The sequence below is a fragment of the Panthera tigris genome, chromosome E1 (assembly GCF_018350195.1).
Source record: "Panthera tigris isolate Pti1 chromosome E1, P.tigris_Pti1_mat1.1, whole genome shotgun sequence".
NCBI classification, from domain to species: domain Eukaryota; kingdom Metazoa; phylum Chordata; class Mammalia; order Carnivora; family Felidae; genus Panthera; species Panthera tigris.
This window is the reverse complement of record NC_056673.1, coordinates 16,733,891-16,753,998: the sequence shown is the minus strand read 5'-3', so window position 1 is coordinate 16,753,998 and position 20,108 is coordinate 16,733,891. Positions and strand designations below refer to the sequence as shown.

Below are 20,108 nucleotides of genomic sequence, written 5' to 3'. Positions count from 1 at the left end.
TTTCTTTCTTTCTCTTATATACATGAAGGGAAAATTTTATTTTTATTTTTTACTTTATTTTTATTTAAAAATTTTTTAAATTCCATTTCATTTTCTTTATTTCATTATATAATTTTTTTAATTTGTAAATTTTTTCTTACTTTTATCTTATTTTTTCTTTTCCTTCCTTTTTTTCTCTATTCTATCAAGCATCTTTCAACAAGCAGACCAAAATACACCTAGGATCTAGCTTCCTTTATTTGATTTTTTGTTTTGTTTTTTATTGTTTAATTTTAATTTTTAATTTTAATTTTTTTCTTCCTCCAAAATGACAAAATGAAGGAAATCACCCCACAGACAGAATAAGAAGAAATGACAGCCAGGGGCTTAATCAACACAAATATAAGCAAGATGTCTGAACTAGAACTGAGAACCACTAGCTGGGGTTGAAAACTAGAATTGAGAACCACTAGCTGGGGTTGAAAAAAGAATAGAATCCCTTTCTGTGGAGATAAAAGAAATAAACCATAGTCAGAATGAAATTAAAAATGCCATAATTGGGATGCAATCTCAAATGGATGCCATGATAGCAAGGATGAAGCAGAGCAGCAAATCAGCGATATAGAAGATAAAATTATGAAGAATAATGAAGCAGAAAAAAGAGGGAAACAAAGGCAAAAGATCACTATACAAAACTTAGAGAACTCAGTACTTATTAAAAAGGAATAACATCTGAATCATAGGAGTCCCAGAACATGAAAAGAGAGAAAAAGGGGCAGAAGGTTTATGTGAGCAAATTATAGCAGAAAACTTTCCTAATCTGGGGGAAGTACACAGACATCAAAATCCAAGAAGCATAGAGAACTCCCATTAGATTCAACAAAAATCAACCATCACAAGGCACATCACAGTCAAATTCACAAAATACACAGACAAGGAAAGAATTGTGAAAGCAGCAAGGGGAAAAAAGTCCTTAACCTATAAAGGAAGACAGATCAGGTTCACAGCAGACCTATCCACAGAAACTTGGCAGGCCAGAAGAGTGACAGAATATATTCGACATGCTGAATCAGAAAAATATGCAGCCAAGAATTCTTTATCCAGCAAGACTGTCATTCAAAATAGGAGAGATAAAGAGTTTCCTAGACAAAAACTAAAGGAGTTCGTGACCACTAAACCAGCCCTGCAAGAAATTTTAAGGGGGACTCTTTGAGTGGAGAAAAGACAAAACAAAACAAAACAGACCAAAAGCAACAAAGACTAGAAAGGACCAGAGAACATCAACAGAAACACTAACTCTACAGGCAACAAAATGGCACTAAATTCATATCTTTCACTACTCACTCTAAATGGACTAAACCCTCCAAACAAAAGACATAGGGTATCAGAATGGATAAGGAAACAAGATCCATCTATATGCTGCTTACAAGGGACTCATTTTACACCTAACGATGGCTTCAGATTGAAAGCAAGGGGATGGAGAACCATCTATCATGCTAAAGGACATCAAAAGAAAGCCAAAGTAGCCATTCTTATATCAGACACACTAGATATTAAAATAAAGACTAACCATAGATGAAAAGACATTATATCATAATTAAGGGGTCTATCCACCAAGAAGATCTAACAACTATAAATATTTATGCCCCCAACTTGAGGTCCCCAAATATATAAATCAATTAATCACAAATATGAAGAAACTCATCAATAATAATACCATAATAATAGGGGACTTCAACACCCCACTTACATCAATGGACAGGTCATCTAAGCACAAAAGCAGCAAGGAAACAATGGCTTTGAATGACACACTGTACTGGATGGACTTAACAGATATATTCAGAACATTTCATCCTAAAGCAGAAGAATACACATTCTTCCTGAGTGCACAGGTAACATTCTCCAGAAAAGATCACATACTGGGTCACAAATCAGCCTCAACAAGTACAAAAAGATTGAAATCATACCATGCATATTTTCAGACCACAACCCTATGAAATTCAAAATCAACCACAAGAAAAAAACTGGAAAGACCATGAATACTTGGAGATTTCAGAACATCCTACTGAAGAATGAATGGGTTAACAAAAATATTAAAGAGAAAATGAAAATAGGACAGCCCAAAACCTCTGGGATGCAGCAAAGGTGGTCATAAGAGGGAAGTGTATAGCAATCTAGGCCTTCCTAAAGAAGGAAGAAAGGTCTCAGAAACTCAACCTAATGTTACACCTTAAGGAGATGGAAAAAGAACAGAAAATAAAGCCCAAAACCAGCAGAAGGAGGGAAATAATAAAAATTAGAGCAGAAGTCAATGATTTGGAAATTAAAACAACAAAACAACAAAACAACAACAACAACAACAGTAGAACAGATCAGTGAAACCAAGAGCTGGTTCTTTGAAAGAATTAACAAAATTGATAAACTCCTAGCCATATTGATCAAAAAGAAAAACAAGAGGACACAAATAAATAAAATCACAAATGAAAAAGGAGAGATCACAACCAACACTACAGAAATACAAACAGTAATAAGAGAATATTATGCCCAATTATATGCCAACAAATTGGGCAATCTGGAAGAAATGGACATATTCCTAGCAACATATCAACTACCAAAACTGTAACAAGAAGATATGGAACATATGAACAGACCCATAACCAGTAAAGAAAATGAATCAGTAATCAAAAATCTCCCAAAACATAAGAGTCCAGGGCCAGATGGCTTTCTAGGGGAATTCTACCAAACATTTAAAGAAGAGTTGACACCTATTCTTTTGAAACTGTTCCAAAAAGTAGAAATGGAAGGAAAACTTTGAGACTCGTTCTTTTTTTATTATTTTAATTTTATTTTTTTAAATTTATATCCAAATTAGCATATAGTGCAACAATGATTTCAGGAGTAGATTCCTTAATGCCCCTTACCCATTTAGCCCATACCCCCTCCCACACCCCCTCCAGTAACCCTCTGTTTGTTCTCCATATTTATGAGTCTCTTCTGTTTTGTCCCCCCTCCCTGTTTTTATATTATTTTTTGTGTACCTTCCCTTATGTTCATCTGTTTTGTTTCTTAAAGTCCTCATATGAATAAAGTCATATGCTTTTTGTCTTTCTCTGACTGACTAATGTCACTTAGCATAATACCCTCCAGTTCCATCCACGTAGTTGCAAATGGCAAGATTTCATTCTTTTTGATTGTTGAGTAATACTCCATTGTATACATACACCACATCTTCTTTATCCATTCATCCATCGATGGATATTTGGGCTCTTTCCATACTTTGGCTATTGTTGATACTGCTGCTATAAACATGGGGGTTCATGTGTCCCTTTGAAACAGCACACCTGTATCCCTTGGGTAAATACCTAGTAGTGCAATTGCTGGGTTGTAGGGTAGTTCTATTTTTAGTTTTTTAAGGAACCTCCATACTGTTTTCCAGACTGACTGCACCAGCTTGGATTCCCATTCAAAACTCATTCTATGAGGTCCACATTACCTTGATTCCAAAACCAGACAAAGACTAAAACGGAGAACTATGGACCACTAAAAAGGAGAACTATGGATCAATTTCCCTGATGAACATGGATGCAAAAATTCTCAACAAGATACTAGCAAACTGGATCCAACAATACATTAAAAGAATTATTCACCACACACACAAAAAAGGATAAGACTCACATGATCCTCTCAATAGCTGCAGAAAAAGCATTTGACAAAATACAATATCATTTCTTGATAAAAACCCTTAAGAAAGTAGGAATGGAAGGACCATACCTCAAGATCATAAAGGCCATATATGAAAGACCCACTGCTAATATCACCCTCAATGGAGAAAACCTGAGAGCTTTCCCCCTAAGGTCAGAAACACAAGGATGTCCACTTTCACCACTGCTCTACAACATAGTGTTGGAAGTCCTTAGCCTCAGCAATCAGACCATTCAAAGAAATAAAAGGTATCCACATCAGCAAGGAGGAAGTCAAACTTTCACTTTATGCAGATGACATGAACTGTACGTGGAAAACCCAAAAGACTCTGCCAAAAAACTGCTAGAACTGATAGATGAACTCAGCAAACTTACGGGATATAAAGTCAATGTACAGAAATCATTTGCATTTCTATATACCAGTAATGAAGCAGCAGAAAGAGAAATCAAGGAATGATTTGTAAATGATCCCATTTATAATTTCACCAAAAACCATAAAATACATAGGAAGATACTTAGCCAAAGAAGTGAAAAATCTATACACTGAAAACTATAGAGAGTTCATGAAAGAAATTGAAGAAGACACACAAAAAATGGAAAAATATTCCATGCTTACAGATTGGAAGAATAAATATTGTTAAAATGTCAATGCTACCCAAAGCAATATACATATTCAATACAATCTCTATCAAAATAACACCAGCATTCTTCACAGAGCTGAAGAATGTTTAAGATAAACAATCTTAAAATTTGTATGGAACCAGAAAAGACCCAGAATAGCCAAAGCAATCCTGAAAAAGAAAACCAAAGCTGGAGGCATCACAATTCTTGACTTCAAGCTGTACTACAGAGCTATAATCATCAAGATAGTATGGTACTGGCACAAAATCAGACACTCAGATCAGTGGAACAGAATAGAGACCCAGAAATGGACCCACAAATGTTATGGCCAACTAATCTTTGACAAAGGAGGAAAGAATATCCAATGGAAAAAAGACAGTCTCTTCAGCAAATGGTGTTGGACAGCGATATGCAGAAGAATGAATCTGTACCACTTTCATACACCATACACAAAAATAAATTCAAAATGGATGAAAGACCCAAACATAAGACAGGAAACCGTCAAAATCCTAGAGGAGAAAACAGGCAAAAGCTTCTTTGACCTGGGCCACAGCAACTGCTTACTTGACATGTCTCCAGAGGCAAGAGAAACAAAAGCAAAGATGAACTATTGGGACCTCATCAAGATAAAAAACTTCTGCACAGAGACGGAAACAATTAGCAAAACTAAAAGGCAACCGATGGAATGGGAGAAGATATTTGCAAATGACATATCAGATAAAGGGTTAGTATCCAAAATCTATAAAGAACTTATCAAACTCAACACCCAAAAAGCAAATAATCTAGTGAAGAAATGGGCGGAAGACATGAATAGACACTTTTCCAAAGAAGACATCCAGATGGCTAACAGACTCATGAAAACATGCTCAACATCACTCACCATCAGGGTAATACAAATGAAAACCACAATGAGATAACCACCTCACACCTGTCAGAATGGCTAACATTAACAACTTAGGCAACAACAGATTTTGGCAAAGATGCAGAGAAAGAGGAACTTTCTTATTGTATCTTTTGATGGGTAAAAGTTACTAATTTTGATGAAGTTCAGCTTACCTATTTTTTCTTTAGTATGCTTTTGATGTCCTATCCATGAAGTCATTGTCAAATCCAGTGTAATAAAGATTTTCCGCAAGTTTTCATCTGACAGTTTTATAGTTTCAGCTCCTAAATTTAAATCTTTAAATAAATTTGTGTTCATTTTTGTATATGGTGTAAAGGTCCAGCTTTCCACCTCCTTTGCATGGGATATCCAGTTATCCTAGCATCATTTGTTGAAAAACTGTTCTTCCCTCATTGAATGGGCTTGGAACCTATTGAATATATATACATACACATATTTACTTACATATATAAATATATATATGTAGATTTATTTCTGGGCTGCCTATTCAATTCAGCCGGTCTAGGTCTGTCCTTATGCCTCTACCATACTGTTTTATTTTTTATTTTTTATTAAAAAAATTTTTTTTAACGTTTATTTATTTTTGAGACAGAGAGAGACAGAGCATGAACGGGGAAGGGTCAGAGAGAGAGAGGGAGACACAGAATCTGAAACAGGCTTCAGGCTCTGAGCTGTCAGCACAGAGCCTGACACGGGGCTTGAACTCACGAACCGCGAGATCATGACCTGAGCCGAAGTTGGACACTTAACTGACTGAGCCACCCAGGCGCCCCTCTACCATACTGTTTTAACTACTTTAGCTTTGTAGTATGTTTCAAAATTGAGTAATGTGAATCTCCCAAGTTTATTCTTTTTAAAAAGACTCTTTTGGCTATTCAGGGTCATTTGCAACTCCATATGAATACAAGGACCAGCTTATCCATTTCTTTGAAAGAGACAATTGGAATTTTGATAAAATTGCATTGAATCTATAGATCCCTTTGAGTAGTATTTATATCTTTACATGTTAAGTCTTCCTATCCATGAACACAGGATTCTTTTCATTTCTGTATGTCTGTAATTTTTTTCAGCAATGGTTTGTAGTTTTCAGCATTCAAGTCTTCCATCTCTTGGTTAGATTTATTCCTAAGTCTATAATTCTTTTAGATGCTACTGAAAAAGGAGTTGCTTTCCTAAACACAGAAACACAGAAACACAACTGACTTTGTGTGTTGGTATTGTATCTTGCAAACTTGCCAAATTCATGTATTAGCTCTAGTAGCTTTTTTTTCAAGATATTCTATATAGAGGGTCATCTCATCTGTAAATATAGGGGTTTTTTTTCTTTCTGACTTGGATGCCTTTTAATTCCTTTTTCTTTTAATATCTCTCTAATATCTCTGGCTAGAACTTCCAGGACAATGTTGAATAGCAGCCGTGAAAGTGGGTATCCTTGTCTTTTTCCTGATCTTAATTAAGTCTTTCACCACTGAGTATGATATTAACTGTGGGTTTTTAAATAAATATCATTTATTATTTTGAGGAATTTCCCATCTGTTCCTAGTTTTCTGAGAAGTTTATTTTATTTTATTTTATTTTATTTTATTTTATTATCTTATTTTTAAATCATGAAATGGTGTTGGGTTCTGTCAAATACCTTTTCTACACCAATTGAGATGATTATGTGTTTTTTCTTCCCCCTTCATTCTATTTCCTTTTCTTGTAATGTCTTTATCTGCTTTTGGTATCAGAATAATGCTGGCCTCATAGAATGAATTAGAAATTATTCTGTCCCCTTCAATTCTTTGGGAAGATCTTGGTAAGGATTGATTTTAATTCTTTAAATGTTTGATTGCACTGGGGAAGCAATATGGTCCAGACCTTTTCTTTGTTGGCAGAGTTTTGATTCCTAATTCAATCTCCTTACTTGCTGAAGTATGTTGAGATTTTCTATTTCTTTTTGAGTCAGTCTAGATAACTTTTGCGTTTCAAGGAATTTGTCCATTTATTCTAGGTTATTCTTTTTATCTCTGTGAGATTGGTGATAATGTTTCCATTTTCATTTCTTAATTAATTATTTTATTGAAGAGAGAGCACCCATGAGTTGGGGAGAGGGACAGAGGGGCAGAGGGAGACGGAGAGAGAGAATCTTAAGCAGGCTCCAAGCTCAGCACAGAGTCTGACATGGGGCTTGATCCTACAATCCTGGGATCATGACCTGAGCCCAAATCAAGAATTGGACACTCACCTGACTGAGCCACCCAGGCACCAAATTCATTTTTTGTTTTAGTTATTTGTGTCTCTTTTATTCTTTGCCAGTCTAGCTAAAGGTTTGTCAATTATGTTGATCTTTCCAAAGAACTAACTTTTGATTTTATTGATTTTCTCTACTGTTTCTCTATTCTCTATTTTGTTTATCTCCACTCTAATCTTTATTATTTCTTTCCTTCTGCTTCAGTTCTGAGTTTATTTTGCTCTTCTTTTTTTAGTCCCATAAGATATAAAGTTAGGTTATTGATTTTGATGTTTTTTTTTTTTAACGTAGTCACTTACACCTATAAATTTCCCTTTGAGCACTGCATTCACTGCATCCTATAAGTTTTGGTATGTTGTGTTTTCATTTTCATTCATCTCTAAGAATTCTCTATTTCCCTTCTGATTTCTTCTTTGGCTCATTTGTGTTTAAGAGTGTATGTTTTAATTACCACAGATTTGTGATTTTTCCAGGTTTTCTTTTGTTATTGATTTCTAACTTCATCCTGCTTTGGTCAAAGAAGATGCTTTATGTGATATCTGTGTTTTTAAGTTTATTGAGATTTGCTTTATGGCCTAACATATGGTCTATCTGAAGGATATCCCATGTGCATTTGAGGAGAATGTGAATTCTGCTTTGTTGGGTAAAATGTTCTCTATATGTCTGTTAGGGATAGCTAGTTAATTTTTGTATATGATGTGAGGTAGAGGTCCAACTTAATTTTTTCCCCATGTGGATGGCCAGTTGTTATAGGCATCATTTGCTGAAGAGAAAAAATTTTCCGTTTTGAATGACCTTGGCACCTCTGTCGAAAATTAGTTGGTCATGGACATATGGGTTTAGTTCTGGACTTGTAATTCTTTTTTAAAAAAATTTTTTTAATGTTTATTTTTGAGGGAGAGACAGAGCATGAGTGGGGGAGGGGCAGAGAGAGAAGGAGACACAGAATCCAAAGCAGACTCCAGGCTCTGAGCTGTCAGGACAGAGCCCGATGTGGGGCTCGAACCCACAAACTCTGAGATCATGACCTGAATCAAAGTTGGACACTCAACCGACTGAGCCACCCACGCGCCCCTGGACTTTTAATTCTATTACATATACTTATGCCTATCCTTATTCCAGTGCCAAAATTTTTATAGTTTTCTTCATATTGGTCTTAACACATTTTTTGTTAGGTTTATCTGTAGATATTTTCAAGTTTTGTTGCTATTATAAGAAGAAATTTTGAAAAATTATATTTTTAATCAGTTATTGCTAGTACCCAGGATATCTCTATCCCTATCATCCATCTATCTATCTATCTATCTATCTATCTATCTATCTATCTATCTATCTAACAAATGATAAACAATTTCTTACAAATGTCGATTTAAGCATATGCAAAGGTGACTTCAACCTCAACTGGCTCAATACTGATGGAACTAATTTGTTTAATGATATCAGAAGGCCTGTGCAAATAAATGAGTTGCTTATGGATCCTCATCTGAAAATGATCCCAAGTCTTAGAACCTTCGTCACAAAGAGTTTTTCTTACAGTGATTCTCAAAGTTTTGGTAGGCATCTGAACTGGTCCTTTCACTTTGCAATTCTTTACTTTTGCTCTTCTGATCAAGTAAGCCAGCACATACCTTCTCCAAAGATTTTATATTGTGGTTGGTTAGAGTATTCTAATTTCGTGAATTGCCACCTCTGGTTCCATGGGTGTCTTCCCAGCATCTTTAAAAGCCATGGCTGCAGTGGATTTCCTGATCAACTTGTTCCTCTGAGACAGTCAACAGCAGTGAGTCAGGAGCAGGAGCCAGATGTCCAGAGCTTTACTATAGTGCCGACTGCATCTTCCTCAAAAGACTTTTGTATTTTAATCATGTATCTTGCATTGATTATTTGGTGCTTTAAAAAAATTGTGATAAAATGCACATAATATAAAATTTACCATTTAAACTATGTTGGGGTGTACAGTTCAGTGTCATTAAGTAAATTCACATGTTGTACAATCATCACCACTATCTAGTTCCAGCAATTTTTCATCATTCCAAACAGAAATTCCATTTAGTAAGCCTTTTAAAGTGCAAGATTTGTTTCTTTCTTCAGGGTTACAAGATTTTCTTGCATTATCTCTTTGAATATTCCCTTGTCTCTATACTCTTGACTCACTCCATTTAACACTTGTATAAGATGAATATTAAAAGTTCTGGATCTATCCTCCTTTCTCTTTGCCTTTTTTATCTGCTTTGGCTTAGCATTCCAGTTTGCTGGTTAGTTGTTCAGTATTTTCTGATCTTCAAGTCAATGTATTGATGGTTTTGTTGGCAACAGTAATTCTTTTTCATTCCCAAGTGATTTCTCTTTTTTTTTTGGTTCATTTAGTTTCTTTTTTAAAGATCATGACCTGAGCCTAAGTCAGATGCTTAATGGACTGAGCCACCCAGACACCCCTAGTTTCTTTTTTAAAATAAACTATTATTGTTTATTTTTAAATAGTGAAGTCTGTCAGAAATTCATTTTGTCTCTATGTAGAGGCATTATCCTGCCTCTCTAGCCCAAACCCGCTTGTCCCAGTACAGGGGTGAACACCTCTGATGCCTGATGGTTAGCTCACATGGGGATGAAGGTACACAAATGGTCAGTGATTCCCCTGCTACCCATATCCACATCCTTTAAACTTGGGGTGCCTCAAAGTTGCCCCCCAATTTCACAGTGATTTTCTCTTGTTTTTTTTTTAATCCTATAGTTTTATCAATCAATCTGATTCTCCCTATCTTACATTTTTCAGAAAAGTTCAAAAGTTCTGACTACTGAAGACCCCCTTCATAATTGCCATGATTGACAGTTTTCTCATGTTTATATTACACACACACACACACACACACACACACACTTTTTAGTCATTTCTAGGTATTTTAGTAGATAGGGGATGTAAGTGCCTGTTCTTACTCTACTCTCTTGGTCTAATATCTCCATATTGCATTTAAAGATTTTTAAAAAATGTTTATTTATTTTTGAGAGAGAGAGCGAGAGAGCAGCAGCAGCAGCAGCAGCAGAGAGAGAGGGAGCAGCAGAGAGAGAGGGAGACAGAAGATCCAAAGCAGGCTGTCTGCTGTCAGTGCAGAGACGGATGCAGGGCTCAAACTCACGAACCGTGAGATGATGACCTGAGCCAAAGTTGGACACTTAACCAACTAAGTGTTGGGGCAACCGGGTGCCCCACTCCATATTGCATTAAAAATTTTTTTTAAATATTTATTTATTTTTGGGAGACAGAGAGACAGAGTGCAAGCAGGGGAGGGGCAGAGAGAGAGGGAGACACAGAATCTGAAGGAGGCTCCAGGCTCCAAGTTGTCAGCATAGAGCCTGACGCTGGGCCTGAATCCTCGAAGTGCGGGATCATGACCTGGGCCAAAGTCGGACGCTTAACTGACTGAGCCACCCAGGCACCCATATTGCATTTTTAAAATGAAAATCTGGAAGAGGCTGGAAATAACAAGACTCTCTTCAAGAGAGAGTAGACTCTCTTCACTGCCTACTCAGCAGAAATTTACTCACCTTTTTGCCTGACAACTAAACCTCAATTCTGTAGCAGGTGGAAATCACTTGATACCATAGAACTTGTTCTTTTTTTAAATTAATTAATTTATTTTTAAAGAGAGAGAAGAGAGAGAGAGAGAGAGAGAGAGAGAGAGAGAATCCCAAGCAGGCTCTGCACAGTGCAGAGCCCAAATTCACTCACACGGTAAGATCATGACCTGAGCTGAAACCAAGAGTCAGGCGCTTAACCAACTGAACCACCCAGGTGCCCCCAGAGAACTTGTTCTAACCCCTAACATGAAGGAATAACTTATGATTAGTCAAAATTATTCATAGTAATTCTTTTTCCCTTTACCAGTTACTGGTCTAGGGGTAGACATGCAACTGAATAAGGCCAATGAAATGTAAAGGAAAATCTTAGAGTAGCAAGTCTGAGGTATTCTATTCTTATATAATAAAACAGAACCATAAGAGGAAAAATCCCCTTTGTTCTCAAATCTCTTCCTTTAAAAGGATGCTGGGAGCTACAATAGCTATCTCGTGAGCCTCAGGTACAAGCACAAAAAATTAATAAAGAACAATTGAAGCAGGCTATGTACTTAATGAAAAACAGTGAGCTGCTGAATGACATCTGATTAAGTCAACAATTAATGTCCTTATGCTTAAAGTCACGGTTACCTGATTTTCTGTTATGTTCAGTTGTGTTTGAATACACCATGTAAATAGATGTAAAAAAAACTTTTTAAAAATAATATTCTAAAGTAACATAGATTAAAATCTACTTCTAGTATTTCTTACATTTCACTTTTTTTTTTTCCTCCTCAGAAATACACTTGGAAGAGCAAACAAAAGCCTCAACTGATTTAATAAAGGACTCTGACACTAATGTCTCAAAGAATTTTGTGGTTAGAAAACCTGCCAAAGTGATTTTCAACTTAGATCCAGATGTACTGAATTCAAAGCTAGAACAGCCATGGAAGAAAAATTTTTACAAAAGAGTGGAGGCAAGAGCCCAGGCAATGCAGCAGAAAATAATAAATAAGGATAATCTGAAGAAAGAACTAGAAAAAAAGGCTGAAAAAAAATTCCCTAGGAATAATTTGGCCAAAGAGTGGTTTAATACTGAAAACATGACACTTAAAACTCATGCATATTTGCTTGACAAACTTCTACCCACCTTAGTTCCTGGAGTGGAAAAAATGTTAATGCAAGTGGAAAAGAAGAAACTTTGGGCAGAAGCTGATATTACAACCAAGTTTGATCCAATTAATCATTTGGGGGAATATTTAATGAGAAACAATCCTTATTATATCAAAGACTCAGGAATGTCTGGTTATCAGAGGGTGATGAGGGATGTCACGGAAGAACTGAAGATACATGTTCCCAATACTATTGGCAACAGGTACAGTTTGATATATGTAATTTTTTTTTTTGAGAGAGAGATAGAGCAAGCATGAGAAGGGAGGGGCAAAAAGAGAGAGAAGGGGACAGAGAAAGCGCAGAGAAAGGCGCTGACAGCAGAAAGCCCAATGTGGGGTTTGAACTTACAAACCATGAGATCATAACCTGAGCTGAAGTCAGTTGCTTAACTGACTGAGCCACCCAGGCTCCCCATAATTTGTTATATTTTCAGTTGATGATCTAGGTCCTTTCGTTGAAAGGAAGTAGAATAATAACATAATCATACAAATAGGACTTAAATATTCAAAAAGTATTTATTGAGCTGCTAGTATGTGCTTCACTATTTATGAGGCACTATGAAGATTAATGAAGCATATTAAATAAATTCCTTGAATTTGTGGATTTAGTTATCTTACTATGATCCAAAGTATATATTTATTTGTTTACCATCTGTCTCCCTGCACTGGAAAGTAAGTTACATGAGAGCAGGGACTTCTTAAAAATTTAACTTTTCAGATAGGCAGCATATTCACCTGGTTTAAATTCAAAATGTATTAATAGTTATACAGTGAAAAGTTTCTCATCCATTCTTATCCTCCTTGTACCCAATACTCCACCTCTGCCATAAATAACTAGTGTTCTTCATTTTCAGTGGGTTTTTTTCCAGTTTCTTTATACATACAGAAGCAAATGCAAATTTGGATTCTAAATTTTCTTCCTTTATATAAGAGCATCTGAGTTACAAATATTTTCTTCTGTTTTTATTTATCTTTTGTCATGCGGAAGATATTATTTCTATGTGGTTGAATTTATTTACTTTCATTTTATGACTTAGAGTCATTGTTACATTTCAAGATATTAAAAGAATCCTCCCATGTTTTCTTCTGGAGTTTTAATATTTTAATTTCCATTTTAAGTATTGATCCATATGGAATTTATCCTAATATAAGATGTAGATATGAATCCAACTTTTTCCTTTTCCAAATGGTTACATAGTGATCCCAACAACTGTCGAATAGTGTATTTTGCCCCACTGTTTTGAGATGAAATTTTATTACTAAATTCCTGTATATTTTGGAGTGTATTTCTGGGTTTTTCTATCCTATCCCTCTGACTATCTCCCTGTTCATGCACCACACCACACTGCTTGAATCATTGAGACTTTTAAGTATACAGACAGCCCCCAATTTACACTTAGGATTTTTTGACTTTACAAAGGTGCGTAAGGGGTATGTGTTCAGTAGAAACTGTACTTTGAATTTTGAATTTTGATCTTTTCCTGGGCTAGCAATATGCAGTATGATGCTCTCTCATAATGCTGGGCAATGGCACTGAGCCACAACTCCCAGTCAGCCATGTAACCATGATACCCTTCATGGTATCATACACTTACATACATTACATACATATATATCATAGACTTAACATACGTTACATACACACATATCATACACTTACATACATTACATTACATGCATTACATACATACACTTATAACCATTCTGTACCCATACAACCATTCTGTTACTCGCTTTCAGTACAGTATTCAATCAATTACATGAGATAATGAATATGTTTTTAAAGTTTATTTATTTTGAGAGAGAGAGAGAGCATGAGCAGGGGAGGGGCAGAGAAAGAGACAGAGAGAGAAAGAGAATCCTAAGTAGGCTCTGCACTGACAGTGTGGGGCTCGAACTCACAAACTGCAAGATCATGACCTGAGCCAAAAACAAGAGTTAGACACCCAACTGACTGAGTCACCCAGGTGCCCCAAGATATTCAACACTTTATGAGATAAGCTTTGTGTTAGATGATTTTGCCCAAGTGTAGACTAATGTAAGTGTTCTGAGCACATTTAAGGTGGGCTTAGGCTAAGCTGTGATGGTGGGTAGTTTAGGTGTATTAAATGCATTTTCACCTTAGGATATTTTCAACTTATGATGGGTTTATGTGACAAAACCTTATCATAAGTCAAGGAAGATCTGTATTTCAATAAATCTGACTGTGCTGGTCCTTATTATTTATTCTTCTTTTATTCTAGTGTTTTTACTTAAAAAAAATTTTTTTTAATGTTTATTTTTGAGACAGAGACAGAGTATGAATGGGGGAGGGGCAGAGAGAGAGGGAGACACAATCCAAAGCAGGCTCCAGGCTCTGAGCTGTCAGCACAGAGCCGGACATGGGGCTTGAACCCACGAGCTGTGAGATCATGACCTGAGCCAAAGTCAGACGCTCAACCGACTGAGCCACCCAAGCGCCCCTCTAGTGTTTTTACTTTTCAATATGAACTTTAGGGTTCATTCACCTACTTGAAAAAAAAAAAAGAACAGAAAAACAAACCTTATAGGAATGTTTATTGAAATGTTTAAATTTATTTATTAACTTAGGGCAAATCAGCATCTTTAATAATGATGTGTTTCTGAAAACACATGTCTTTTCATTTGCTCATCTTATTTTGTATCTATCATTGTTGTCTTAAAGTTTTGTTTTTTTTCATTAGGCTTACATCTCTTGTTAAACTTATTACTAGTTATTTTATTATTTTTTATTCCCATTGTAAATGGGAATTTTTTATTTTATTACATTTTCTATTTATATGTAGTTTCTATTTATATCTATTAAATTCTGTATATTTTTATACGCTACTACCTTACTGAGTGTGACTGTTTATAGAATAATTTTAGTTGATTATTTGGGTTTTCTAGTGAGGCAACCATATTATCTGCAAATAATAGGAGTTTTCGTTCTTTTCCAATTTTTATACTTGTATACATTTAATATCTTCCTCTTAGCTTGTTATGTTATTTTCAATACAATGTTAAATAATTGTGATGATATGGGCATCCTTGTCTTGTTTATGACTTTGGTAAGGATGATTTTTATATCACTACCTCACCATGAACAGTTTTTTAAAACTATATATTAATGTCATAACTCTACTCCATTTGGATCCGAAAAAGATATATTTTATTACATTAGAAAAGTGTGCCTAATTCCTACATTATAGAGTGATTATTTTATTTTATTTTATTTTATTTTTATTTTATTATTTATAAGTGTATCTACCTCCCTCTGGTAACTATTAATTTGTTCTCTATAGTTAAGAGTCTGTTTCTTGGTTTGTCTCTCTCTCTCTCTCTCTTTTTTCTTTGATTATTTTTCTCTTAAATTCCACATATGAGTGAGATCATATGGAATATGTCCTTCTCCCACTGACTTATTTTGCTTAGCACTATACTCTCTAGCTCTATCAACATCATTGCAAATGGCAAGATTTCGTTCTTTTTTATGGCTGAAGAATATTTCATTCTATATATATAACACATCTTCTTTATCCATTCATCAATTGATGGATGCTTGGGCTGCTTCCATAATTTGGCTATTGCAAATAATACCGCAATAGACATTGGGGTGCATGTATCCCTTTGAATTAGGGTTTCTGTATTCTTTGGGTAAATAGTAGTGTAATTTGTGGGTTGTAGGGTAGTTCTATCTCTCACTTTTTGAGGAACCTCTATACTGTTTTCTACAGTGGCTGCACCAGTTTGCATTCCCACCAACAGTGCACACAGGTTCCCTTTTCTCCATATCCTCATTGTTTCCATGTCCTGTTGTTTCTGGTGTTGTTAATTTTAGCCATTGTGACAGGTGTGAGGTGATATCTCATTGTAGTTTTAATTTGCATTTCCGTGATGATGAGTGATGGTGAGCATCTTTTCATGTGTCTGTTGGCCATCTAGATATCTTCTTTGGAGAAATGTCTGGTCACGTCTTCTGCCCATTTTTTAATTGTATTATTTATTTTTTAGGTGTTGAGTTTTATAAGTTCTTTATGTATTTTGGATATTAACTCTTTATTGGATATGTCACTTGCAAATATCTTCTCCCATTCCATAGGTTGCCTTTTAGTTTTGTTGATTGTTTCCTTTGTTTTGTAGAAGCTTTTTTAGTGTATTTTTTGTTGTTGTTGTTTCCCATGCCTCAGGAGACATATCTAGAAAGAAGTTGCTACAGTTGATGTCAAAGAAGTTATGGCCTGTGTTCTCTTCTAGGATTTTTATGGTTTCTAGGTCTCACATTTAGGGTTTTAATCCATTTTGAATTTATTTTTGTGCATGGTGTAAGAAAGCGGTCCAGTTTCATTCTTTTGCATGTTGCTGTCCAGTTTTCCCAACACCATTTGTTGAAAAGACAGTCTTGTTCTCATTGGATATTCTTTAACTCCTTTTTAAATGTTTGGTAGAATTAACCTGTGACGCCATTTGGTTCTGGACTTTTGTTTTGGGAGAGTTTTTTGATTACTGATTCAATTTCATTACTGGTGATTGGTCTGTTCAATTTTTCCATTTCTTCCTGCTTTGGTTTTGGTAAGTTTTATGTTTCTAGGAATTTATCCATTTCTTCCAAGTTGTCTAATTTGTTGACAAATAGGTTTTCATAATATTCTGTTAGAATTGTTTGTATTTCTGTGGTGTTGGTTGTTATTTCTCCTCTTTCATTAGTAATTTTGTTTATTTGTGTCCTCTCTTTTTAAAATGAGAGGAGTATCAATTTTGTTGACATCTTCTTTCTTTATTATGAAAATTCTGTGGGCTTATCTATTTTATTGTTATTTTTAAAATTAAAAACATTTTTTTGATTTCAGGAATAGAATTTAGTTATTCATCACTTTATATAACACCTAATGCTTACCCCAACAAGTGGCCCTCTTAATGCCCATCACCCATTTAGCCCACTCGCCCACCCAATATGCCTCCAGCAACTCAGTTTGTTCTCTGTATTTGAGAGTCTCTTATGGTTTCTCTCTCTCTGTGTTATTATATTAGTTTTGCTTCTTTTCCCCTAGGTTCATCTATTTTGTTTTTTAAATAACACATATGAGTGAAATTATATGAATTTGTCTCTCTCTGACTGACTTATTTTGCTTAGCATTATACCCTCCAATTCCACCCATGTTGTTGCAAATGGCAAGATTTCATTCTTTTTGATCACTGAGTAATATTTCATTATATATATATATAATGTAGGAGTAATGTAATATATATATATACACATACACACACACACCGTATCTTCTTTATCCACTCATCATTCAATGGACATTTGGGCTCTCTCCATACTTGGGCTATTGTTGATAGTGCTGCTATAAACATTGGGGTGCATGTGCTCCTTTGAATCAGCATTCTTGTATCCTTTGGGTAAATACCTAGTAGTGTAATTGATGGGTTATAGGCTAGTTCTATAGGTCATAGGCCTATAGGTCTATAGGTCATAGGCTAGTTCTATTTTCAACTTTTTGAGGAACCTACATACTGTTTTCCAGAGTGGCTGTACCAATTTGCATACCCACCAGCAGTGAAAAAGGGTTCCGCTTTTTCTGCATCCTCACCAACATTTGTTGTTTCCGAGTTGTTAATTTCAGTCATTCTGACAGGTGTGAGGTGGTATCTCATTGTGGTTCTGATTTGTATTTCCCCGATGATGAGTGATGTTGAGCATCTTTTCATGTGTCTGTTAGCCATCTGGATATCTTCTTTGGAAAAGTGTCTATTCATGTCTTCCACCTATTTCTTAACTGGGTTGTTTTTTTGGGTGTTGAGTTTGATAAGTTCTTTATAGATTTTGGATACTAACCCTTTATCTGATATGTCATTTGCAAATATCTTCTCTCATTCCGTCGGTTGCCTTTTAGTTTTGCTGATTGTTTCCTTCGCTGTGCAGAAGCTTTTTATCTTGATGAGGTCCCAATGGTTCATTTTTGCTTTTATTTCCCTTGCCTCTGGAGACACGTTGAGTAAGAAGTTGCTGTCGCTGAGATCAAAGAGATTGCTTCCTGTTTTCTCCTCAAGGATTTTGATGGTTTCCTGTCTTACATTTAGGTCTTTCATCCATTTGGAGTTATTTTTGTGTATGGTGTAAGAAAGTGGTCTGGGTTCATTCTGCATGTGGCTGTCCAGTTTTCCCAACATCATTTGCTAAAGAGGCTGTCTTTTTTCCATTGGATATTCTTTCCCGCTTTGTCAAAGATTAGTTGGCCATATATTTGTGGTCCATTTCTGGATTCTCTATTCTGTTCCATTGATTTATGTGTCTGATTTTGTGCCAGTACCATACTGTATTGATGATTACAGCTTTGTAATACAGCTTAAAGTCTGGAATTGTGATGCCTCCAGCTTTGGTTTTCTTTTTCAGGATTGCTTTGGCTTTTCTGGGTCTTTTCTGGTTCCATACAAATTTTAAGATTGTTTGCTCTAGCTCTGTGAAGAATGCTAGTGTTATTTTGATAGGGATTGCATTGAATTGCATGTAGATAGCTTTAGGTGGTATCAATATTTTAACAATATTTGTTTTTCCAATCCATGAGCATGGAATGTTGTTCCATTTCTTTGTGTCTTCTTCAATTTCTTTCATAAGCTTTTTATAGTTTTCAGTGTATAGACCTTTTACCTCTTTTGTTAGGGTTATTCCTAGGTATCTAATGTTTTTTGGTGCAATTGTAACTGGGATGGAGTCCTTGATTTCTCTTTCTGCTGTTTCATTGTTGGTGTATATAAATGCAACTGATTTCTGTTTGTTGATTTTATATCCTGTGATTTGTTGAATTCATGGATCAGTTTTTGCAGTTTTTTGGTGGAGTATTTTGGGTTTTCCACATACAGTATCATGTCATCTGTAAAGAGTAAAAGTTTGACTTCCTCCTTGCTGATATGGATGCCTTTTATTTCTTTGCATTGTCTGATTGCTGAGGCTAGGACTTCCAACACTATGTTGAATAGTAGTGGTGAGAGTGGACATCCTTGTCATGTTCCTGACCTTAGGGGGAAAGCTCTCAGGTTTTCTCCATTGAGGATGGTATTAGTGACGGGTCTTTCATATATGGCCTTTATGATCTTGAGGTACGATCCTTCTATCCCTACTTTCTTGAGGGTTTTTTTCAAGAAAGGATGCTGTATTTTGTTAAATGCTTTTCCTTCATCTCTTGAGAGGATCATGTGATTCTTATCCTTTTCTTTTTTTTTTTTTATTAATGTGATGTATCACATTGATTTGCAGATATTGAACCAGCCCTGCATCCCAGGAATAAAATCCCAGTTGATTATGGTGAGTAATTCTTTTAACGTATTGCTGGATCTGGTTTGTAGTATCTTGTTGAGAATTTTTGCATCCATGTTCATCAGGGAAATTGGTCTGTAATTCTCCTTTGTAGTGGGGTCTTTGTCTGGTTTTGGAATCAAGGTATTGCTGGCCTCATAGAATGAATTTGGAAGTTTTCCTTCCATTTCTACTTTTTGGAACAGTTTCAAAAGAATTAGGTGTTGACTTTTCTTTAAATGTTTGGTAGAATTCCCATGGAAAGCCATCCGGCCCTCGACTTTTGTTTGTTGGGAGATTTTTGATTACTGATTCGATTTCTTTACTGGTTATGAGTCTGTTCAAATGGTCTATTTCTTCCTGCTTCAGTTTTGGTAGTTTATATGTTTCTAGCAATATGTCCATTTCTTCTAGATTTCCCAATTTGTTGGCCTATAATTGTGCATAATATTCTCTTTTTATTGTTTGTATTTCTGTGGTGTTTGTTGTGATCTCTCCTCTTTTATTTGTGATTTTATTTATTTGGGTTCTTTCCTTTTTCTTTTTGATTAATCTGGCTAGGGAATTATCAATTTTGTTAATTCTTTCAAAGAACCAGCTCCTGGTTTCATTGATCTGTTCTACTATTTTGTTTTGTTTTATATGATTGATT

At 35.4% G+C, this 20,108-nt stretch overlaps 1 protein-coding gene and 1 pseudogene across 12 annotated transcripts in view; one reads left to right on the top strand and one right to left on the bottom strand.

The window, feature by feature from the left end:
* The window catches only part of EFCAB5 (EF-hand calcium binding domain 5), a 188,083-nt gene that overhangs the window by 43,294 nt on the left and 124,681 nt on the right, over positions 1-20,108 (top strand). For 11 of the 12 annotated variants that reach the window (XM_042966610.1, XM_042966608.1, XM_042966609.1 and 8 more), the window contains one exon: positions 11,789-12,365. The exons of the other annotated variant lie outside the window; for it this stretch is intronic. In XM_042966610.1, the coding sequence (XP_042822544.1) occupies positions 11,789-12,365 (577 nt within the window). The remainder of the gene's footprint in view (positions 1-11,788; positions 12,366-20,108) is intronic. 12 annotated transcript variants of the gene reach the window in all.
* On the bottom strand, positions 8,808-9,167 carry LOC107179052 (annotated as a pseudogene).